This window comes from Rhinolophus hipposideros (assembly GCF_964194185.1).
Source record: "Rhinolophus hipposideros genome assembly, chromosome: 17".
Taxonomy (NCBI): Eukaryota; Metazoa; Chordata; class Mammalia; order Chiroptera; family Rhinolophidae; genus Rhinolophus; species Rhinolophus hipposideros.
In genome coordinates, this window is record NC_138063.1 from 1,755,784 (window position 1) to 1,780,744 (window position 24,961).

Here is a 24,961-nt window from a genome sequence, read left to right on the forward strand (position 1 = left end):
CTGGTTTCTATCATTCTGTCTTCTAAGAATAAATTAATATCCAAATATTCATAACCCAGCTGCACAGCACGCAATCCCTCCTCTGCTTTGGGCTGTCTCTGTGGTCTCACTAAGCTGCCCAAATGGAGGGCAGTTACTTGAGGGCTGTGGTTCAGGAGAAAGGAACAGGGGAGAGGCCTGGCACAGCAAGCAAACTGGATCAAAGGCCCCTGCACTCACCTAAAACCCGGCCCTGCAACATGAAAGGATTTCAGAGGAACAAGGATTGAGCAAAGGGTTCGAGGAATGCGCTGCCACTTTGGGAGCAGGGTCCTCACTGTGGGGCACCAGACATGCAAACACCAACGGGGGAGGCACACGGGATCCCCAGGGTGGGCTGGCACTGGAGGTGTCAGTGTGACCTCGGGATTTCTGAAACGGGTGTGTGCACTGCACTGCGTGTGTGTTGCTCTAGAAGACACAGTGGATTTTAAAAAAGAATCACTGTCGACTTGGGAGTATTTCTAAGCAAGTTACAAGAACCAGAATCTGTCAGTGAATAGGTTGGAAATTCGAGTACTTGACAATTTAAAAATTTATTGCCAAGAGAAATAAAAAGTCAGGAACCAGAAAAGACTTCTATCACACAGAGCAGAAAAGCCAACTTCCCATGTATGGAAATAGCTAACACAAATCTACAAGAATAGACTAATAATCCCGACCCACTCCCTCAAAATAAGGAAAGAAAATCAAAAAACAGAAAAAACTACTAATGGCTAATAAACATGAAAAGATGTAAACTTCACTCATAATTAAGGAAACACAAATTAAAACAACAAAAACATACCATTTTACAATTACCAGATTAAAAAAGACAAGTCTTATAACACATATATTGAAAATGGCATGAGGAAATGGGCATTTTTAGACATAATTGGCTGGAGTATAAATTGATAAAACCTCTTTGGAGAACCATTCGACAATACCTATCAAAATTCTAACTTTACATATGCTTTCACCCAGCAGTGCCATTTCTAGAACCAGATCATTCTTCATGGGGAGCGGGAGGGGGTACTGTGCACTGAAGGAAGTTTCAGTGTATCGCCAGCCTCTGGTCCCTAAATGCCACCTCAACCCCTTCCCACAACCAACAAAATTGCCTGCCTTGGGAACCACTGCATTAGAGGTGCCCAAACGCATAGGGAGATTTGCTCACTGGTGCTTTGTTTGTAGATGAAAACAACCCGTGTGTGTGTGTGTGTGTGTGTGTGTGCGCGCGCGCGCGCAACAGTGAGTAATGACCATGACACAGGCATACAGGACTTGACACCTTGTGACTGTTACAAGAAGACTGCTCTCTGATGAACAGGTGTAAACACACCTGAGACAGGTAACTGAAGAAAGGCACAGATGACCCACTGCCTCAGCGGGGTGCAGAGGAGGCGGATATGCACAGAGTTCCCCTGAAGGGCTACGAAAGGAAGGAATTCCAGAACTTGATTCCGGGAGAACCGGAATAGGCTGGTGGAGACTTAACTCTTCCCTCACAACACCCTTCCCTACTGTGTGATGTTTTACTGCACATGCAGTACTTATTTCAGAATACTTTATCGTGCCAGTATTTAATGCAAACATTTTCTGTTCTAAAAACAAGACCGTGGCCATTTCTGACAAGTGCTGTAGTGAATGGTAGATGGAGCACATGCTTCTGGAACAGACTGTGACATTTATAGAGCTTAGGAAACAAGTCTTATTAATTCCATAAATCCAGCTGTAGGAATCTATCCTAATGAAATAAGTAGATATATACAAAGTTGCAGTGTTTGCAATACTGAAAGGCACAAACAACTTAAAGGTTAAATAATAAAGGAAATGATTAAATATCATTATGCAATGTCCAGATGCTGAAGACGTTAACAAAGTAATGTAAAAAACATGGCATGGGGGAAACAATCATGATATAGCAAATACAAACGGGAAGGATATAGTTACAATATATTAAGGGAAAAGGACAGGTTACAAAACAGCTTGTCCAGTGGCATAACTTTTTTTTAAATTACAAAAGCTATATTTTTAAACACATAAACAATTATGGAAAGCACGCATAGTAAAAAAAAAACTTTGAGAGACTACACTACACTCTCTACAACTGGTGTGATTACTGGTTTTTTTAATGATGTTACTTGTTAATCTTTGCTTTCTAACATTTTCCAAAATAAACACACATTACTTACATAATAACATTTAAAAAGATAAAAATCTTTTATATGAAAAATTAAAGGCATATATAAAAATACACAAACCTACATGAAAAGTGTGAACTCAATTTTTAGGATGCAAATTTTATGTATGCAATTTAAATACTGTATTTGTTTTTCTGTCTCAGGAAGAAAATACACCAAATAGTTATGTGTAATTAACCCTGGAAGGTAGAATTAGAGGTGACTTTTATGTTCTCCTTCCCTTTTGAATTTTCCTAATTTTCTACAATAGTAATCCGGGTGGGGAGAGAATATTTTCAAAGCAAGTCATTTATACTTTAAAATAGGTCCTTGCACCCCAAGAGGCATCTTTTTCACATGTCCTCAATGTTGCCCTGTCCCCCCTTAAAGCTGTGCCGAGACTATGCCCGTGGCCTTTCAGGGTTGTTCACCTGTGTATAAGCTGCTTTGTGTCTCATGAATTTCTTCTCGTCTCCCAAATCCCCACATGTCAGGGGATCCAGAAACCAAGCAAGCAGATTCTGCCATCTCTGACGGCAGAAATCTACTTTTGGCCTCTACAGAGTCCTACACAAGTTATTTTCTGTTGGGTTGGGGTGGGGGGCTCTTCTAACCAAGGTAGACATATTTTGATCCTCCAAATACACTACACGTGCAAACGTCTGTACTCTAATTAATATGGCTGGAAAAGAAAACATTTCATGGGCGACCTGGAGATTAGCCAAGGCAAATTTAACGAGAGTGAATCCCTTGAGAGCTATAGGACAAGCTTTTTAAACTAGTTGGTACTAACATCCTCCTAAAGCAGGGGTGTCCAAACTGCGGCCCGCGGACCAACTGCGGCCCACGATCCATTTTTTATTGGCCCGCAGCAAATTCCAAAAACATATTTAGTTTACTTAAATAAACCAGGTGAGGCAATACGTACTTCACCTCGAGTGAGTGGCCCGCCTGTTTGTGTATTTTACCGCATATGGCCCTGGGTGAAAAATGTTGAAAAAAGTTTGGACACCCCTGTCCTAAGGGATAGATGCATTTTAAAAATCCGTTAACAAACTACAGGCCGAAATAGTTACCTCTTCCTTCTCGTGCAGCATAATATGTGCTTTGAGACTGGCCACTCTGGAGAACTTCTTGTTACATACAGGACAGGTGGGGTCCTCCCCATTGTGGGTACACTTATGAAGGGTCAGGTTGAATTCAACGTTAAACGTTTGGGGGCACTGGTCACATCGATGTGGCTATTGGGAGAGAAAAGTCAAGAAGCCCCTGAAAGACAATCTTTCCACAGTGAAAGGCACCCAAATATGAACAAGAACCACAGTCTACCATCTTCCCTGGGCACTTCAACGTCTGTCGTGGAGCCCAAGTCAGTAACTCCAAAACCCACACACCAAGCTCCTTGGGGACGCTTCCAGGGACTGTCAGGACGCCCACACACCTGTGCAGGGGAGACTGCACAGGAGAGGCTGCGTGCAAACGTGTCAGGACGCCGACTCCACGGAAACAAATGTGAGACTTAACCACCGGGCGCGATGTCCCCTTTGCTGACCAGCCACTGCTGTAAACAGAATTACTTCCCGTAAACTAAGTGATCGGGAACATGGAGGTGCACAGAGTTGCTGAGGTCGCTCTGAAACGTGCCCCAAATGGAAGGTGCTCTGTCACTTCCTTGCAGAAAGATAATCCCTGGCATTTACTTCTATCCTAAAATGAGGAAGAAGTCCGTGTTTTCAGACTTCAGCCTGGGAGGGGGAGGCCAGTGGTTATGCTGTGAGCATATATGATTACAGCTACAGCATCGTCACTCACTGGAAGGAAAGTGGAGCTGGTTGTATCCTGGTCTCCAGACGAGAGTTCCCCAGTGTTTTTCCGCCCGCAAATGGCTCACCTACCTAGAGAAAAGCTGGCCACCACTTTTTAATTGTGGTTTGTCCTGCCACTTTCCATCTATCAGGCAAATAAAGCATTCCTTCCAGACACTACCATTCCCCGCCTATCTCCAGAGTGCACTGCAGCAAAGGGTCCACGTCTCCACCTAAGACAGCCGTGCTCACTGCTGAAATCCAGCCAACATACTGGGAACAGCACTTACAGTGCATGGCCACTGAGGGTCCCACCCCTGCCGGAGAAAGGAACATCAAGACAGACCAATTCTGTGCTGAGTCAGAGAGGAAATCGGAACTACTGAAAAGTCAGATTTTAAGACTATTTGTTTCTCCATCATAATTCAATATATGGGCTCACTAGACAAGCTCTCACTTTTTCTCATTACCTAATAATAGCTCAGAATACAGTTACAATGAAAAACAAAATGTCAAAATATTTATATGATTTAAAATGCTTCACAATTTAGGAACCGAAATTATCGGAAAACATCGTCTCCTGCATGTGGACTCGACACCTGCAGTGTCAATGTGCAGGTCTGACGCCCTCTGAAAAATACGTACCTTGTCATTTCGCTCATGGTCCCTCATGTGGCGTTGAAACTGGGACTCTTTGGGAAAAGACAGCAAACAGATCTCACATTTGTGGAAGTTTGGGACTTGGTACACATAATTAGTGTTGTCCTCATTCAATGTTAAAACTCCATCTATAAAATTGCACAAGTACAGACAATAAATACCAGTGGTTATTCACATGACATAAATAAAACTCAATTACGTGGTTATTGTTTAGAAACCAAATCATGTCAGAGATTTATGAGCGAGTTCAGATGAAATGAATAGTATCTGAAAATGTTAAATGGACAGGCTTGTAAGTTAAAAACGAGAAATGCTGAAATGACCGAGACATCGACCAGAGTCCTAAACTCTTCTCAGTGGGACTGGCAGAAACCTGGAACTCACGCCTGAGACTGGACTCCACACTCACACGAAGGCCCAGAGGTTCGTAACCTGCCTGCTGGTTGCAGTCATTTTGAAGTCACTACAGACCTTGGAGGCGGTCCCCCGAAGTCACTTGGGGGTTCACCAGTAATCCACGCAGGTGCCTAAGTCACTCAGTAAACAAAACTCAGGTGAAGTATAAAAGCTACCTCACACAGAGCAAGGGCAGGTGGCAAAGAGAAAACCTGTGTTCTCTCCGGTAGATAGTTATGGCTGAGGGAGGGAAAGGTGGCAAGGCTTTGGACAAGCCTCAGATTTCACCCATTTAGGTAAGTGGCTAAACCTGAAAAGCATTTCCAAATAAGAAAAACAGCGTAATAACCAGAAAAATCTGTCAAGAATGTCATAAAATAAAGATGCCCAAACTCACTACAATTCTTTAAAATAAGTAAATACACTCCAGGCCTATAATTTGGGTATACATATATAACACATACCAACTCCACAAAGATTAGAAACACGTCACATACAACTCTGTATCAAATGTGACCAAATATTAGAACTGAGAAATTTGGAAATAGGGTAGGATTAATTTTAAGACTCAAGAAAGTCTTCTATTTCTCAAGCACGTCCATGTGCTAGTAATAATAAACCAGGCATTCCAAATTTCTAGACCTTTCAATCCCTCTTGCGAAAACGGCCTGTAGTTCCCACTCCAGCCAGCAGTCCCCAGAGCCCACAGTGCAATCTGGTCAAAGCATGAAGCCTGATACCCCACAGATGGGAGAGGGGTGCACACCCTGTAGGAGGTGGAACAGGCACTGGAGAGTGCTGGCAACAGCTTTAAAAATTCTTCTGGCACATGCACAAGCAAAGCCAATTCCAGTTTCGAAAATACTAATGTAATTCAAAAGACTGCAACTTCATTCATAAATAAGATAGGTCTACTAAGGAAAAGATATACATATTTTTTATTCTATTCTTAACTATATCCACATTCTATTTCAAAGACCATGTTTTCAAAATTTCTGCACTAAACTAATAATGAAATGTTTTATGACTCCCCAGGCCCAAATAAAATGATTGTTGGGACCAATTCAATTGATGTATTATGATTCCCTTTGGAAAAGTCTTTACGATGGTAAGAAATAGTTTAGAGGTTAGGAAAGTACAAATAAGATATCTGTTGAAAAATGTGTTTCAAGAACTCAGTAGCAAATGTTTTAACCTGACGGTTGAATACAGCAATAAAAGAGTGCCTCAAATTAAGATCTAAAATGCAAAATTCAAAAGCTATTTCAGCATGCAGAATGAAACAATTTTCATAGCCTCTATGCTGAAACTACTGATGTGTTACTCAAAAATGAGAAGGAATTTAATTAATTGCAATTGACAAATAAAACCCTGAGAGACAAGAAACTATAAATTTAAAACTAAAAAATGGCATTGTTTTGCTTATGAATTAAGACTTTTCCGCAAAAATACTTTTTTATCTTAAGGAACAAGATTTCTCTCCTTAACAAAGCTCAAAATATAATAATTTTTTTTTTATGTAAGTCCCTTCCTCCAGTGATCAGATAATACTAATTTTGTTTAAAGAAAACTTGAAATAATAATTCAAAATAAAGTTAACTTAAGGGGAAAAACACGTTCCACTTTCCCCACTGCGCATAATTTTAAAGCACACAGCATCTTCGGAACACCACTTTGCGCTGGGGGAAGACACTGTCGAAATCGAGGCCGTTCCCTTTGCACCGAGAAAGTACAAGGCCTTTCTCCCGGAATGAGGTGGCCGTGTCACCCACACTTTGCTTTCTTTCTGTGCAGAGCTGGCCCTTCTGGGCAGCATCCTCAGCCTCAAAATAGGCTCTTCTGTCCATCACACCTTTGTGTTGATTCAAATTTCTGGTCCCCAGAGCATTTGTTGTTCAGAAAGAGGTCTATGAAATGACGTATCCCTAGTTGGGGGTTCTTAACCTAGAGGAGGCCACAGGTAGGCTTCAGGTACCCACAAACCCTGCGAAACTACAAGCAAATACTAGATGTCTGTGCACACGTCCATTGTTCTGGGGGCCATCGGGTCACCTGACGGGGTCGGCACCTAAACGAGGCTTGATCAGAGGAGCGGCGGCCTCTGAATGGCCAGCCCTCCTGAGACGCTGCATCTTTTTAAGAGGCAGCTACACGTGCACAGGACATTGGGCCGCACAGACTCCTGCCGTCGTCCAAATCCAAATAAGCATATTCTCTGCAGCTCCCGCCTCCACACACGAAACCAGCACAAAGCTACGTGCACCGAGCAGTGCTCAAGTCCTAAAGTCCACCCCGACAATGGTTTTCCACTATGCGTTCTGTCCCCGAGAGGACAGGATGAACCCAGGTTTCACTGATGCAAGGGAGACTCGGGACACAGAATTCCACGCAGTTTCCCAGACAGTCACCTCACGGACAAAGATGTGACCATTCTCTTTAACCAGTCACCCTTCCTGCTACCAAGAACTCAAATTCACTGTCAAAACGGATCACACACTGTATGAAGATCAGAAATTGTTTGAGCAGTTTCGCTTGCCGTGAGAAAAATTTTGAGATTTGTTTCAAAATCAGTTTAACTCTTTACGTTAATAGAGATCCTAAATAGTATATAATGCCTGTCTGTCTACCACCCCCCAAACAGTAAAGCTTATCTCACAGCTGCGCAGACTAAATAAGAAAACGTGTCCTGACGCTCTAGGAACAGGGCCTCACAATGATTCAGAAGCTCGGCCATCTGTGTAATGCTCACCGTGGATACTCCAAGGCCTACCCATCACTCCCTAAGCATATTCCACAACTACACTCAGGCCTGCTCTGCATGGCTGGGACTAGACGAGCTTCTGCGCAGATCAGGCCCCGCAAGTCAGGCCAGTCAGCTAAATCCTAATGGCCAAAGTCTGTCCTTCTCCCCAATCTAAGATACCTAAGTTGACCTCTTAAACAAAAGGTCTTGCTATGATACACGTATGACGCCAAATTCCAACAAAACCTACTGCATTTATAGCACCCCATGGGTTTAACTCAAATTTGCATCTCCTGCCTTAAACTCTTAAGCCTGTGCTCGTAAGAGCTCAGTTTTCCATAAACCCTGAGGAGGCCTTTTTAGTAGTAAAATGAGAGGTACACCAGTTCCACTGTCTAAAGTAACTGAGCTACCCCCAAACTTTTGTTTTTATGTGTTGAATAAAAATCTTCCCAGAATGCAGTTGCTCTCTCTTCCTTTGCTCCACAGGCACTGTCCACAGTTCCCCTTTTCTATTACCTAAATAGAAGGGGTAATAGCTCCTCTAAGAACCCAGCTCTGAACCCTGTAACCATGCTGCACCCCCTTTTCATCCTGTGACGCCATAATGCTCTCTGAAGTCACCAGCGAGGCCTTTGGGAAGTCGGACAGCCATCTCCCGACTTCAAATCAGTACCACTTTGGCTAATCTCTACCATTCTCTCTCTTCTTTTCTCTTTTGTACCATTATCATTATTATTCCCTTCTACTTTCTCTCCTGTTTCCTACATCTCTGCACACTTTGTCAGCATTCGGGGTTTAGCACAGCTGGACGTTTTCTGAGGCGCTGGGGCCCATGAACCCTTTCTGCTTCCTCGCTGTACCTTCGATGCCTTGGCAAGGTAAGGCACATCATGTGTGCCTAACAAATACTTGCTAAATATTTGGAGAGGAGATAAAAGCTAATCTCCCAGTTGTCTGAAGCCCCCAAGACCAGTGCATCTAATTTCTACGTTTCGCCTCATTGCCTCATGCCCTTCACCTCAGAGTTACCTAAGTCAGATCTAACATTGTTTTCAGCTGGTTATGTACCCACTAACAGCTCTTATTGTGTACACACCTCAGCCATTTGGTTGTTCCTAAAAGCGAGGTGAAATGCGCTCATTGTTTCTTTGTAGAATCTCTCAGAAAATTGACGACTGAGCTAACAGCACCAGCCATAGCACTTGCTTTCCTCCAGGAAGGAGCAAACAGCGCTCAAGTCAAACCTGCTGGCACCTAGAGGAATGGGCAGGACCAGGGAAGGCTTCTGCACTTTCTGCATTTTACCTGTTACCAATTCAAATGTATTTACTATTTAACAGGCTCTCATCTGGAAATAAAATAGACTCATGTGGAAAAATAATCCTCAAAATGTAGTCAAGGGAAGAAGCAGTATGTTCTAGATGCCATCATTTCTTTACAACAGGGAGGGGCAGAGATATCCGACACAATTGCATGTATGTGTGTATTACTTCCCTGCAGAAATGAGAAAAAAATCAGTTGGTTGCCTGTATAAAAGGCAACTACCAGATTGGGGAACAGAGCTGGGAAAGGGGACTTCCATATTTTTAAATTCTGAACCATTATAATGTGTCACCTATTCAAAAAGATTTAAGTTAAAGAGTAAGAAATGAAATTTACTTGGGGAACAAGGTGAGCCACACACTCCACCCCCTGGTTGTATAGCTGAGGAAACTAACACCCCAGAGAAATTAAGCTCCTTGGCAAAACCGCACCATTAGCCAGTGGCAGAACTAGGAGTAATTTTCAGCTCATAATTCAAGGCTCTTTCCTAACCAGTCATGCTCCCATGCCTCCCAAGGTCAAGGCTTCTGAGACGAGACCCCAGGTTCTGCCTCATGTCTAATGTGAAGACAGCTGATGAGCTTGAATTTTATCAATAGCATTTTATCCCAACTGCAAGCCTAAGATTGTTCAGGTTCCTTCAGTATAAAATATACTCAATTGAGAGCCAAGCCAAGTATGCTAGTTGTCAAAAGCATGTATAGTTTCAATGAGACAATTATGGTCCCAAACGATGTTATTTGAAGACCTGTTGTAGCACAAACAATGAGAACGAGAATAAACAACCTACTGCGATATGCAGTGACACAGTGAATCTCACATATTGACCAAAAGAAATCAGACCTAAGAAAACATTTGTATGGTTTCATCTTGTCAAGTTCAATAAATGGACAAAGGTAATCTAGGTTGTCAGACATCAGGATAGTGGTTCGTCTCTGACTGGACAGAACATGATAGGGACTTCTGGGGGCTGCGAATGTCCTATTTCTTGGAGAATGACACTGCTGGATCATTCTCTAAAAGGCCTGTAACTTTCAGACCTTGAGCCTAGAACTGTTTTAGCTGGAAAGTGACTCTATAGACACTTAAGGTTTTCTTCTGCTATTATTTTAATATACTGTGGTTTTGTTACATTTAAATAATGTGTGTAGTGGTTGACTATACATCTATCTGAATTTAAAGTCTTTTTTTAGAAATAAAAATGTACAAGTAATAAAAATAAATATTTGAGAAAATAAAACAAAAACAAACTTCAACCCAGTAAAGAAACAAACTTCAAAATGCACACCAGGCACAGGAGCTTCACACAGAGGACGAACGGCTGTTAGTGGTAAAGCCTTACTCACACAGAACTGCGAGTTACAAGTCCCAATGAGACAACATGACACATACCGGGATGGCCACCCTGAAAAGGACAGATTACACTCAGTGCTGCTGACACTGCAGAGCACGTGGACGCCCGACACTGCTGGTGGACAGTAATGTGGTCACGCGAGGAAGCTGCATGTCCACCACCACCCAGAAGTGCACGGCGTCCACAGCAGCTCTGACCCGTGACAGCTCCAAACCGGATGCTATCCGGATACCTACCGCAGGAAGGGGAACCTCAACGACAGTACGACAGTACAATGGGGTGCCACACCACGATGAAAATGAACACCTCTGCTATATAACAGGGATAACCCCGTAAAAACCAATGTGAAATGAAGGAAGCCAGAGACAAAAGGGCACATACTACGAACCCAACTCTGTGCAGAAACAGGTCACACTAATCCATGGCGTCAAAAGAAGATAGTTGGGAGGTGGGGGTGCAGCAGCAGTAACTGGGAGGGAATAACAGGAACTTCTAAGGAAAGGCTCACGGTCCAGCTCCTGGCTCCTTACGAAGCTTCATGGAGCTCTTCACGCAAAACCTGCACTTTTCTGTACAGACATTTGAATCAAAGTAACCAAACACATCCCTGGCTGCTCCTGAGGAGCCCTCAGCAGTGGCGACAATGACGTGACACGGGACGCCCAGCCTTGCACCGTGCCCAGCCAGCTGTGAGCGGCACCTTTCCCCTCTGCATCAGGGGTCTGACCTAGACGGCTGAGCTTGACTTGTGAATTGAGGGCAGTCTGTGCATGCAGTTCAGCAAGTTACACAAATTCTTATATTTGATCCACTACAAAAGTTTTCACCTATGCCGAGGTTTTAGAGGAAGGCACCTCACAGGTGTGGGCCACCTGTTCCCTGCCCACCCTCTCAGACCGGAAGAGCCCTGCCCCAGGCTCAGGCCTCCCAACCCTGACCGCACAGTGGTATCACCAGGAGCTTAAAAAGCACTGATGCCTGGGTCCCACCCACCTCACAGGCTCAAATGTCATCGAACCCCAGGCGGCCAGGTCACAGGGATCTTCAAAAGTTCCCAGGTGACTCCTGAATATGCAGCCAAGGGCGCAAACCAGCACCTCGGCCTTGCTGCAAATATGCACAGAAAAGTTCTAGGACTAGAGAGTGCTTAGCAAATACTGCTATTCCTTCAGCACAGACATGGTCTTCATGTACAGAGACAATGTACAGACCCTGATATCTAATAAGATTACAAAACAACAGAATTGACATTATCTAATGAAGAATTACGGACAAGTGTGCTTTCCCAAGACTAGTTTTCTGTCAAAGACCAAGATTTTGAACCCACGTTAACTCACTACTGACTCCAAGATCACAAAACCTTTAGAATCTAAGTGTTGTCTAATCACACTTTCCTTGGTCCTTCAGGTTTCTGCCTACCTAAGAAAGTTCAGTTACAGACAGTGAAGGGCGCTGCTTTATGAAGAACTGTTTTCTTATTTAGTACCTGATATGGTTCGAAACTTAGGATTTTACGCAGAATCCGTCTCCCCTGGTTACCTACAAATAGTACCCAGTGTTGCCGATGAAGCCAATGAGTGACCTTAAAATCTGGGGGCGCTATATCTCCAGCTGCCTTGTAAGAAGTTCAAATTCCACCACTCCTTAGCCCATCCTAGTATCCCCTCCCTCGGAGGGAAGAGTATAGAGTTCCCAATTCATCCAAGAAAATCTAAAATGGCCTGAACTGGTAATCTGAGCAACAAAGGACTTGTTTATTCATTTGGCTCAAGTCTGCCTGTCTCTGCTCTCTGGAAATGAAGAATTACAAATATCCCTCCAACAGAAAACAGGAACTTCGCAGACAGCCAACGAAAGGGTGCAAGCTGGGGAAAAAACTTTCACAGCATTCTACAGGAAAAAACAGATGGAAGCCATACAAGATCCCAAAATGTGGTTCCCATCAAAGTCACACTACTGCTCATTAAAACTAAAATAACTATGACACCAAAAAGTCCTCCCTCACTCATCTTTCTACCCCCAGGATCGTGCCAGGCACAAAGCAAGGGCTCAGAAATGCTATCCCGTCAACTTACAGACAATTCCTTCTTTACTTCTGTCCTGAGCTAATTAGTACTTCAAGAAATGTGTGGAGTATGCCTACTCCTAGTCCTTTCTTGAGGTTTCTGTTTCCACTTCATTTGCCCTGGAAAGCTGAGACGTCAAGTGGCTGTTACCATTTTTCCCCGAAAATAAGACCTAGCTGGACTGTCAGCGATAATGCATCTTTTGGAGCAAAGGTTAATATAAGACAGTCTTATTTTACTATACTTATTTTACTATATTTTACTATTTATTTTACTTATATTAATTTTTGCTCCAAGACGCATTAGAACTGATGGTCCGGCTAGGTCTTATTTTCGGGGAAACACGGTACCTACTGCCACGAAGAGCTCCTGCCACCAAGGGACACACAGTCCCGGCAGCCCAGGCAGAGATCACGTCTCTGTTGCTGAGTTCGTCTCTCCGGCTCCTAGCAGAGAGCCCCCCACCACAAAGTGCTTTAAAATATTTGTTGAATAAACAAATTAACCCATACGTGGGACTTAATGTTTATCAAGGCAGAGCAACAAAATGCACACTTGGAACTCAAATGTAGATTCAAATCCCAACTCCAACACTTACTAGCTGAGTGGACTTGCCAAATCATTTCCCCTCTTTAAGCCTCATTTCCCCACCTCCCTTCCATGTGTTTCTTAAAGTTCACCATGGGAGACATAAAAAAATCAAAATAAGTTCAGATCATGAGAAATGTTACTAAGAGAGTAAACTGGCAGACAAGGGTCCTCAAATGTTTGTGTCTCAGGACCCCTTTACATTCTTAAATATTAATGAGGACCCCAAGACCTTAAGTTTGTGTAGGCTATCTCTACTGATATTTGCCGTTAGAAATTAAAACTGAGATTTAAAAAATATATATTCACTAAAAAATAAATCTATAACATTTAACATATTTTTAATGAAAAAAATGTATTCTCCCAAATCTAGTAATAAGCGTTTTCACTTTTACAAATCTTTTCAACGTCTGGCTTAATAGACGACGGGTGGATCCTGGTATCTGCTCCTGCCTTCTCTGTTGCAAAGTGTTGCTTCTGAGTGAAATGCGTGAGGATAATGGGGCCTCACACAATTTGGTGCCACCATACCCGGATCTGTGCGAAGGCCTCAGCAGTGTCACCCTAACTGCGTTCGTGTGATGAGTGCAAATGTTGACCAAGTAAAAAAGCCAAATAGTGTATCACCATGAAGATATTTACCTGACAGACCCCGAAAGTGGCTGGGAACTCCCAGGGGTCCGCCAGCCACTGAGACCCATGGTGGGCGGAGAACGTCTGGTGTCAAGTGGGGAAAGTTCCTTTGAAACAGGTTTGGGAAGGTGTCTCTAGGAAGCTGAAGCTGAGACATGCAGAATGAGCGGCAGGGGCGTCCTCAGCAGAGAGGACAGCGAAGGCCTGGAGAGCATGGAGGAGCGTAACGGAGTCCACGGCAGAGCGAGGAGACAGCTGAGGGACAGGCCAGGCCAGTGTGGACCCCAGAGGCCTGTGGATTTTGCATTAAAGAGATGGGGAGTCCACCCAAGAGTTTCATCAGGGCCGGGCCATCTGAATGACATTTTAAAGAGCTCCTTCAGGCTGATGGGTGACGGATTGACAGCACAAGACCAACAGGGACCAGTGAGCAGGCGGGGACAGAGGTCCACCTGAGAGATGACCGGATGGCTCGGCCAGCTGCTGGCGACATTGGACATGGATAGAGTAGGGCCCGACGGAAACACACCTTTGAGGTAGAAGGCACAAGACTTGATTATGAAATGCTTGGGGAATAAGAGAATTCTTCTTTCAGTTTGGGACTTTAAAAACCAGGTGAACGGCGATGCCATTTGGTAAGAAGGGGAAGATGGGGGAAGAACAGGCTCCCAGCCTCCGGTCAAGGCACATTTCATATTCTTTCTCTGGCCCAAGGCGTCTTCCAAGTACCCGGGACACACTGCGCCTTCCGTTTGTGTGACAGCCGCGTAGTAACGGAGACAAACCCTGAACACACCAGGCTGAGGCCGCAGCGTGACAGCGGCCTGTGAGCCCGGCGCAGACACATCGCCAGCGGTCACAGCTGGGTGCGCACCCGCCCGGCACAGGCTCCCCCGCACCCGCCCCGCACCGGCCCCGCACAGGCCCCCGCACAGGCCCCGCAGCACAGGCCCCGCCGGTCCAGCTCCGGCTGACGCCCGGCCGCCGCCGCAGTCCCGTGTGTGTCCGCGAGGCTCCGAGCGTCCGTCCTGCTCACACCGGGACGGGTCCCGGCGGGCGTCCCGGCCACGCCGCTTCGCTCCAGCGCTTCCTCCCAAGGCTCCAGCGGGCGGAGGACGGGAGGCCCGCCCGACCCCTCGCTTTGAAAGCCAGGCGTCTGCCGGCTCCAGCCGCATCTTGGCTCTCTGGGCACAAGCTCCTCCCGGAGTCACTGCACTGACTCACCAGGGAGGCGAGCAGCTAGCGACGCACACAGCCGGCGGAGCCACGCGCGGGCCGCCCACGCCCACGCCGCCCACGCGTCCTGTCTAACGAGTGCCTTCAACGCCCAACGCCAGGGGCCTCCGCCGGGCCAGCGTCCGTCCCGGGGGCCTGAGCGGCCGAGGCGGCCTGCGGGTGGGCGGCGGGGTCGCGCTGTCACCGCCGGCCTCGCACCCCGAGGCCGCGGAGCCCGCGCGGCGCGGACGGCGCCCTGCTCAGCCGGCTCGGCGGCCGGCGGGCACCTGCGTCTCCCAGGGGCGTCCGCGGCCCGCAGCGCGGCGGGCGGAGGCGGGAGGGCGGGCGGGGAGCGGGGAGGGGGGAAGGGGGCGGGGGGGGGAGGGGGAGCGGGGGAGGAGGGGGAGGGCGCGGCGCGCACCTCGCCCCCGGCCCGCCGCCGCCCGGCCCAGGAAAGTAGGCCCAGCCGGCGGAGGGGGCGCCGCGCCGCGCCCGTATCATTCCGCCCGCGCCCGGCGGCCCCTCGGGCGGCCGGCGGCGGCTGTGGCGGCGGCGGGCGCCCCTCCGCGGCCCGCCCGCCCCGGCCCGCCCCGGCCTGCCCGCGCCGCCGCCCCCGCCCGGCCCCGGCCCGCTCCCGGCGCCCCCCGCGCCGCATCCGGGGACTATATTCGCGCGGAGCGGCACAGCGCGGCCGGCCGGGCCGGGGCCGCTTACCGGAGTCGCCGCGCGCCTTGCTCTCCTTGGGCTTCGGGGGGCGGCCCCGCGGCATCGTCGGCGGCGGCGGCGGCGGCCCACCCCTCGGCCGCAGACACTCTCCACACACATACACTCGGCGGAGCGCGCACGCGCGGGGACCGGCCGCGGGGACGCGGCGCGCGCCCGACCGAGCGGCGCAGGCGGGCGGAGGGCCCGGGCAGCCGGGCGGCCGCCAACCCCGGCCGAGCGCCCGAGGGCCTCACGGGGGCGAGGCGCTCGCACGAGCCGACCGGCGCGCTGGAACCGCGCCGACTTCGGCGGGTTCCATGGCCCGGGGCCGCGTGAGGGCCGTTGGGCGCGGGCGCGCGGCGGGGGCGGGGAGCGGCGCGGGGCGCATGCGCGCTCGGCCGGCCGGGCCTGCGGGGCCCGAGGGCGGCGGCCGTGGTCACCTGCGGGCCCGGCTCCCGGCGGCCCTGCCTCGCCGGCCGCGGGCCTTCCCCAGCTGGCGGACGGTCGTGGCCTGCAGGCGCTTGCCTCCGAACACGTGGCCGGACCGGCCGGCCCGCTGGGAAGGCCGGCGGGGAAAGCAGTAGGAAAGACGCCCTTTCACTGCGGGATAACGGGGTGAACGTGGAAGACCAGCGACGGGTTCCCTGTGTGCCAGGGGCTGAGTATGTGCGAACATGCTCGTTTTAATTTCAGGAATGATTATTACACGTCACGTGACTGTATCCTTTCAGAGCACCCCTGTGCACTGTGTTCATAGTGGGGGGGGGGAGGCACCTCAATTAACAATCAGAACAGAATCCTGGACTGAGGAGCACATACTCAGAAGTCTCTAATGTTCCTGTCATCTGATGCGACATTAAAGTTGACAACTTCAAGTTTGTCGACTTGGTAGGTGAGGTTAAAAGGCTAAGTTATCAAAGAAGGAATAATCACTCAAGCCTAAAGAATACTCAAGTTTAGTATCCTCAGAAAAATGAATTCAAATCAATAATGATGAATGATTACCAACTGAATGCAATGTATTAGGCTGGTGCCAAAGTAATTGCAGTTTAAAAGGTTAAAAAAATAAAGGCAAAAATGGCGATTTCTTTTGCACCAACCCAAGGGAATACAAAGATAAAACAGTCTGTTGCCCCCAAAAATCTTGTAACCAGGGGGCAGGGAAGACACAAAACTCAAAATATAATGGAGGTTTTAAAAATTCAGAGAACCTTGAGAAGGACAAGATTAACTACAGTTAAAAAAAATAGTAAGTGGTTGCGTTCTAACAGATGATAAGAAAGGGCTTTCAAGGTGGAGGCAACAGGTAAAGAAGGATAAAAAGTAAGGAAACATGTCATCTGTCAGGTGCTTTACATGTGTTCACTTGTGTTTACGTATATTCATCCAATTCCTGAAAAAAATTAGCCAGATAATCATTTTAAAAGCAGCAAGCTCAGACAGCTTTTCTAACTAACATCAGCCAGCCAATGGGATTTAATAATCACTAACACCTGCCGTTTTTAACTGCTTCTTATGTTTCAGTGCTTTACATAAAATACTACCAATCTTTACAATTCCATAAGGGACCGTTTTACAGGTGATGATACTGACATTCAACGAGTTAAGTACTTTGGTTCAGACTAGTTAGGCTGTAGGCAAATCCAAGCCTACCTATTAAGCCCATGCACCCAGCTGTATCAAAGCAGCAATCCACACAGTAAGTTCAGACGAAATACACATATCAGGGCTGGAGTAGGACAGCCCTAAGAAAATAGACTGCAAGCAGATCCTAAGAATACTTGTCCATTTACGAGCCATTCGGACCATGATGTGTATATGAAGGTATACCCTATTTTGTTCTGAAAAGAATTTGAAGCAATTTACATCAGAGTAAAATAAATAGATGAAGGAATCACAATGAAGTCAAAAAGTACAAAATCAAAGGGGGTAAGTGCCCAAACTAAATGAAGACCTATGCAGTTCTAAAAGGTGAATGGAAAATTGAAGTCCAGGTTTCTTAGCCAAGTAATGAAGTAGACCATCAGTCACAAGATTCTCACCCATAAGAGATAGCTGTATGCCTTTCACTACATCGCTGTGTAGTTTCTTTTTTTACTGTACATAATACCATCTGCAAACAGACAACTTTACTTCCCTTATGATATGGATGCCTTTCTTTTTTTCTTTTTCTTGCCTAATTGGTCTAGCTAAAACTTCCAGTTGAGTGTTGAGTAGAAGTGGTGAGAGTGGGCACCCTTGTCTTGTTCCTGATCTTAGAGGGAGAGCTTTGAATATTTCACCAGAGTATAATGTTAGCTATGAGTGTGTCCTATGTGGCCTTTATGATGTTGAGGTACATTTTTCCTATACCCGACTGAGTTTTTATCTTGAAAGGATGATGATTTTGGTCAAATGTTTTTTCTGAATCTATTAAGATGAATATCCGATTTCTACCATTCTATTAATGTGGCCTATCACATTTATTGATTCACATTGCTTTCCGGGGTAAATTCCATTTGATCATGGTGGCTAGTTTTTGTTTTTGAAAAAAATTTAATATATATTCATCAGGGATATTGATCTATAGTTTTAGTGTCCTTATCTGGCTTTGGTATAGGGGAACTTGGCCTCATAAAATGAGTTGGGGAGTGTTCCCTTTCTTCCATTTTCTTTGGAAGAGTTTGAGAAGGTTTGGTGTTAATTCTTCTTTTAAATGTTTGGTAGAATTCACTGGTGAAACTATCTGGTCCTGGGCTTTTCTATGGTGGGAGGTTTTCAATTATTGTTTTAATCTCCTTACTCATTATTGGTCTGTTCAAATTTTCTATTTCTTCATGAGTCATTCAGTCTTGGTAGGTTGTGTGTAGGTTGGTTTCCCACACTTACCCTCCTGGATGTCTCAGAGAGTTCCATGGAGGGCTGCTCTTCTCTTCCTTTTTGTTTTTAAGTCAATAACTACATCAGACATAAAAAGGGGTGGCATAAAACATGCTCCCCAGAACCACCACACAAGGCACAGCAGAGGACAGGGCCCCGCCCTGGAAGCCCATATGTACCCCAACCCTAGGACATCCTCCTAGAAGTTCCTATTCTCCTGACACGACGTAATCTGCTTGCCTGCGTGGTCGTATAGTCTGTTTAGATCTCTTTCAGAAAGTATTGGTCAATTGGTCCAACTTTTGAACTTTTTCTTAAAGTTTTTTCAAATTCTTCTGTGTCTTGTATCTTATCACTGTGCTCGTGAGAATCATTGACAAATGTACATTGTGAGGGTTTTTTTGTTTTTGTTTTAATGAACATACTATGCAGTCTTGTACTTGTCTTCTAGTGTTGATTTTTTTTTAAAAACAGTATGAAAAATATTTGTATCTGTTCTAATTTTTTGCTTATGATTTGTCCCAAGTCATCTAAGTTTACTTTTCTCTACTTTCGTGCCTTCCTTTGGATTGATTTTTTTTCTCATCCTACTTATCCCCTTTACTAGTTTGAAAATTATATGTTCTATTAAGGGTATGCCAGAAACTTCAAGATAATACTTATGAAAGTAGAATGTTAATATCTTTACCCTTCTCCTAATTTATATACTATTGTTCTGTCTTTTAATTCTACATTTAAACTGCAGAAGATATTTTATGCAGTCTTAATTTGTGTAGATACACCTACTTATGTTCCATTTTTTTCTATGTTCCTTATATCTCAGACCTACTATCTTACTTTCTGTCTCATAAACATACTTTACAATTTCATTTAGAGAGCGTGACTAATGGCTATCATTCTCGGGTTTTGTTTACCTGAAAATGTCTTTATTTTGCTCTTATTTTTAAAGACATTTTCTTGTAATTAAATAATTCTCGGTTGACAATTATTTTCTTTCAGTCCACTGAAAATAATTCTATTTTTAGCTTGGTTTCTGTTGTAGGTGATAAAGAATCAGTTCGAGTGTTTGTTGTTTTGTAGGTCATCTTTTTCACCAGAAGCTTCTGAGACTTCTCAGCCACTGGTGTCTTGCAGACTTATCATGGTGTGCCTATGTGTGGGTTCTTTTCATTTATACTTTCAGGGATACATTAGGAATTATTTCTGCAAATAGAGCCTTAACCCCATTTTTTCTCTTTCTCCTGGACTTCCAACCAGATTTTTGATAGGCTCTTTCATTTTATTCTCCATGTTTCTTCACTTTTATATTTTTGTCTTTTTCTCTCTGTACTGCGTTCTGGATAACTTTTTTAGATTTATTTTTGCAATTCACCAATTTTACCTTCTGCTGTGTCTTCAGTTAAACCTATCCATTGGTTATGATAATTCAGTTATTTTTTGTTTATCTTTTGTAATTTGGTGCTCTTTAAAATCTTGGTAAAATTTTCCAACTGTATAATGATAAAATTATCAAACACACAAAAAAGTTGAAAGAATAGTATAATGAACTCCTGTATACCGAACAGCTAGATTCACCCATCTCGATATTTAGCCATATTTGCTTTATTCGTTTTTCTCTGTTTTCCAAACTATTTGAAATAAGCTGAAGACATTATAATATTTTACCCCTAAATACTTCAGCATGAATCTTTTAAGAATACTAGCATTTTCTTACATATCCACAATACTATTATTATACCTAAGAAAAGTACCAATAATCTAATATAGTTAATACTTTGTCGACATTCAAATATTCCCAATTGTCCCTAAAATTTCTTATTGTCTCAATCAAGATCCAATAAGAATTCACATCTTAAATTTTTTATTTTTTATTTTATTGAGACACAATTGACATACAATAAATGACACGGATATCTTAAAAGGTGAAGTCTGATCATTTTGACACATATACGTGGATGTGAAACCATCAGTACAATCAAGGTATGAACATAGCCTATCAGCCCAAACACTTCCTTGTTCCCCTTTGTACTCCTTCCCGCCTCTACTCTCTGTTCCCCAATTCCCAGGCAACCACTGATCTTTTTGTCACTAATGATTACATTGCATTTTCTAGGGTTTCATGTAAATGGAATCATACAATATATACTTATTTTTGTCTAACTTCTTTCACTCAGGATAATTTGAGATTTATCCATGTTGTTACATTAATCAATAGTTCATTCCTTTTTATTGCTGAATAGTATTTCTTTTTTGGAGATACAATTGATATCAATTATATATTAAGTTTCAGGTGTACAACATAATGATTCAGTATTTGTCTTTATTGTGAAATGATCACCGCAATAAGTCTAGTTCACATCCATTGCCTCATATCATTACAGTTATTTTCCTTGTGGTGAGAACTTCTAAAATCTACATTCCTGGCAATTTTCAAGTATATAATACAGTAGTGTTAATTATAGTCACCATGCAGTACATTACATCCCAGGACTCATTTATTTTACACAAACATGGAACGCTTCACAAATTTGTGTCATCCTCACCAGGGGCCATGCTAACCTTCTCTATATCACTCCAGTTTTAGTATATGTGTTGTCAAATCCAGCAGACCAGTATTTCATGGTATGGATGCACCACAGTTCTGTCCGCCCTGCAGATGGGCATTTGGGGTGTTTTCAGATTTTGACTATGATAACAGCACCTCAACTGGGGTGAGAGAAACAAGGAACCTTGTGCACAAAACTTAGAGAGACACTGACTCAGGTTGGTGCAGATATCCCTCTTGCCTCACTCTTGTCACGGCCTGATGACAGATGAAATTGCTAAGAACATTTGTGTCAAGTCTTGGTACAGGAATATTCCACAGGGATCCTAAGCTCGGCACACTGAAAAACATGTACAAGGGAGCAAAGCCTGCGTTTCCGTGCGTGTCCTCTCCGAGTGTCCCTGTCGCTGGCCAGATGACACTAGGCACCCGTCATTTCCTCCTCTTCAAGCTGGCACCGGACACGCCACCTGGAGCGATGAATGAGCAAGGAGGTTAAGCTTCTTCAAAGGAGATGCCACAGCCCATTCAATAGAGAACACCTCTGGAGCTTGTTGCTTTTATTCTGGTAGAACACACACAGCATAAAGTTGACCATTTTAAATGTGGAGTTCAGTGGCATTGAGTACATTCCAATGGGAAAGTAATTTTCTTCCTCAGGGTTCATGGACACAAAATAGGACTGTTCTCCAGAGACCTTCAGTTCCACAGGCAGGGCTCCTTCTTTGTGATCTTTCCCCAAAGCAGCTCCATGCCCGTTGTCCGTGTCCCAGCACCTTCCAGCTTTAGGCGCCTCTGACTGCATCTTGTTTCTTTAATCCCCACACCAAGGATTGAGGCAGAAGTGCCTAACCATGTGTGCAACAGCTCCACTGCACTCGAGTGCAGCAGACAGAACAAGCTCGCGCCTCACGTCAGACAGCCACCATGGAGCAGTGAGTCAGCGATGCTCTTTTTCATTTTGTCACTAGGGCTTCACACTGGTGGGAAGCTGTGTTAGGTCATGAAAGGAACTGCCCAGCATATGTGTCCTGTGGCCGCAGACTCACCAGCAGCTGAACCTGGGAAAATGCAATAAACCTTGAAAGGGACAACTGAAGATACCCCTCCTGACACAGCTGTACAGACTCTTGTCCAATCTCTGCAGCCAGCAACCTGTTTAGTGAAATGAAATTAGATTTATGTTTAATTGCACTCAATAAATCTTTTGAATTTCCATTTCCAGAAAACATCACAGGGCAGGGTGCAGCATGCATGTGAGTGACACAAACTTTCATTCCCAAAGTACAGTGTGTGTCTGCACTTGCACTTGAACCAACCGAAACATACCCTGGGCCCGGAAGTCCACAGCAATGTTACCCCGCAGCAGCGCCCAGGCCCAGTGGCCTCCAGTTCCTTCTCCCAGAAAATGAAAGAAGCTGTTGGCATTCTGTGCTGGGGACACCGGGGTGATCGCTTCCCTCCAGAGTGGATAAAACACAGAAATACTCTTAACTGTGTCTCATATCGGAGACACATTTGTGCAATTCCTCCCTAAAAAATGAGGTTTTATGTAAACTGGGCCTTTCTGCCACCCGTTAACCTCAAGTAACCACCTTGAACCCACCCAGGTAGGCCACGAACTACCCCTTCTAGACACACACTCACCCGGCTTACAAACACACTCCCCAATTAGTGTTTTGGGGGGTGACAGTTGCCCTGTGAAACTTAAAACCTACAACAAAAAGGACAAAAACCTTCCGTCCCATAGACTGCTCAGAGCTGCAGATAGTAAGCTTTTCATTTCATGGAAAATGCAGGTGTCAGGCTGTGTGGGTCCAGGAAGGTCATTTCGCCTTTCTAGATCTCAGACTGTAATGCGAGAAACTTGGCCTGGCGTCTCTCTGAGGTCCCTGTGCAGTGTCCATATTCTGGAACTGCTTGTGCTTCAACCATAAAACTGCAAACACTCGTTTTGTTTTGTTTTGCTGTTTTCAGGAAGAGTCTGTTGGATAATGGTTAAAGCCAGGACCCTGGAGCACACCCTCCTGGGGCTGGCACCCCTGCAGGCCTGAGTGTCACACGGCGTGAGAGCCAACCTGGGAGTAAGGAGCATGAACATACACTGTGGGGCACTAGCAAAGCCACCCGGCTCCGTCCTGCAGCTCCTGACCCCCCGCTACCCACTCCGGGAGGTGGGCGCACAGAGGCACCGCATGCATTTACAGAGACGACAGGCTGCTATTCCCCTCCCTAAACCCGCTTTCCATCCAGAGCAGCCCAGCCGTGCACTAGTGTGCTGTGCAATCACCACCGCTCTCTGCTGGTGCCAAGATCCCAGAAGGCCTAGAAGTGCTGCTCTGGGCTAATCCCAGAGGCAGTGCACCTGAGCTGCTGTGGCTTTGGCTGGGGGGGGGGGGGCAGGAGGGCGGTGGGGAAGGGGACTCATCTGAAGGAGTGGGCTGGCTCCCATGGCATAGGAAGCTCTGACAATTAAGTTTGCGAACTTGTTGCAACGATGTTGCTAACCTTTTTTGATATGATAGGGATTAATCATTATGAATTTGTACCAACTAGACACACAGGTAACCAAGTTTACTGTTCGGAAGTGCTGAAAAGGCTGCATGAAAAAGTTAGACGACCTGAACTTTTGGCCAATTCATGGCTCTTGCATCACGACAATGCACCAGCTCCCACAGCACTGTCTGTGAGGGAGTTTTTAGCCAATAAACAAATAACTGTATTGAAATACCCTCCCTTCTCACCTAATCTGGCCCCCCGACTTCTTTCTTTATGCACAAATAAATAAAGAAAATATTAAAAAGAAGACATTTGGATGACATTCAGGACATCAAGGGTAATACGACGACAGCTCTGATGGCCATTCCAGAAAAAGAGTTCCAAAATTGCTTTGAAGGGTGGACTAGGCATTGGCGTCACTGCATAGCTTCCCAGAGGGAGTACTTCAAAGATGACCGTAGTGATATTCAGGAATCAGGTATGTAGCGCTTTTTCTAGGATGAGTTCGCGAACTTAATTGTCTGACCTCATATTACCACATCTGGAATGAGGTTTGAGGGCAAAGGAGAGGGAGGAGGGAGATAGATATTGGAGCGCCACCTGGTGGCAAATCATGCCACCAGCATGTTCCCAAGAGCAACGCAGACTGGTGCCATTTATTATACATGCCTGACCTCCAGTGCTGAAACAGTGATTGGCACATACTGGCTGCTTATAATAATAGGTAACATCTATATATTGAGCAACAACTCTCTTTTTAAATCAATGGACGTTTTGAGATAAACTGAAAAACTGAGCAGCTGGTACAGAGTTCCCACATACCATTCCCCCCATATACACTTTCTCCTATTAATAATATCCTGCATTAATTGTAGTGCATTTGTTACATTTAATGGAGTGACATTGATACATTAGTATTAACTAAATTCCACATATTAAGAATTCACTCTTGGTGTTGTACATTCTATGGGATATGACAAATGCATGTCATGTGTCCACCGTTATGACCATTATGGTATCACAGAGAACAGTTTCACTGACTTCAAATTTCTCTGTGCTTTGCCAATTCACCTTCGCCCCCAACCACCCATTCTTGAAACCCTGGCAACCACTGATATTTTTACTGTCTCCATAGCTTTGCCTTTTCCAGAATGTCACGTAGTTGGCATCATACAGTATGTAGGCTTTTCAGATGGGTGTCTTTCACTTGGCAGAATATATTTAAGATTCCTCCATATCTTTTTTGTGGCCCAGTAGCTCATTTCTTCTTCGCACAGAATAATATTCCATTGTCTTGATGTACGACAGTTTATTTATCCATTCACCCACTGAAGGCTCCCTTGGTTGTTCGCAGTTGTTGGCGATT

At 45.3% G+C, this 24,961-nt stretch overlaps 1 protein-coding gene across 4 annotated transcripts in view; it reads right to left on the reverse strand.

Moving 5' to 3' along the window:
* Positions 1–15,822, reverse strand: part of ZNF236 (zinc finger protein 236) — an 88,213-nt gene extending 72,391 nt beyond the window's left edge. For 2 of the 4 annotated variants that reach the window (XM_081078698.1, XM_081078696.1), the window contains exons 1-3: positions 13,782–14,647; positions 4,652–4,794; positions 3,278–3,442 (exon numbers count right to left, since the gene is read on the reverse strand). In XM_081078698.1, the coding sequence (XP_080934824.1) occupies positions 3,278–3,442; positions 4,652–4,794; positions 13,782–13,929 (456 nt within the window). In that variant the 5' untranslated portion in view covers positions 13,930–14,647. Of the gene's footprint in view, positions 1–3,277; positions 3,443–4,651; positions 4,795–13,781; positions 14,648–14,996; positions 15,280–15,701 lie in introns of those variants that run through there. The other 2 variants (XM_081078697.1, XM_081078699.1) reach the window with 2 other exon arrangements.
* Between the last annotated feature and the right edge of the window lie 9,139 nt (positions 15,823–24,961).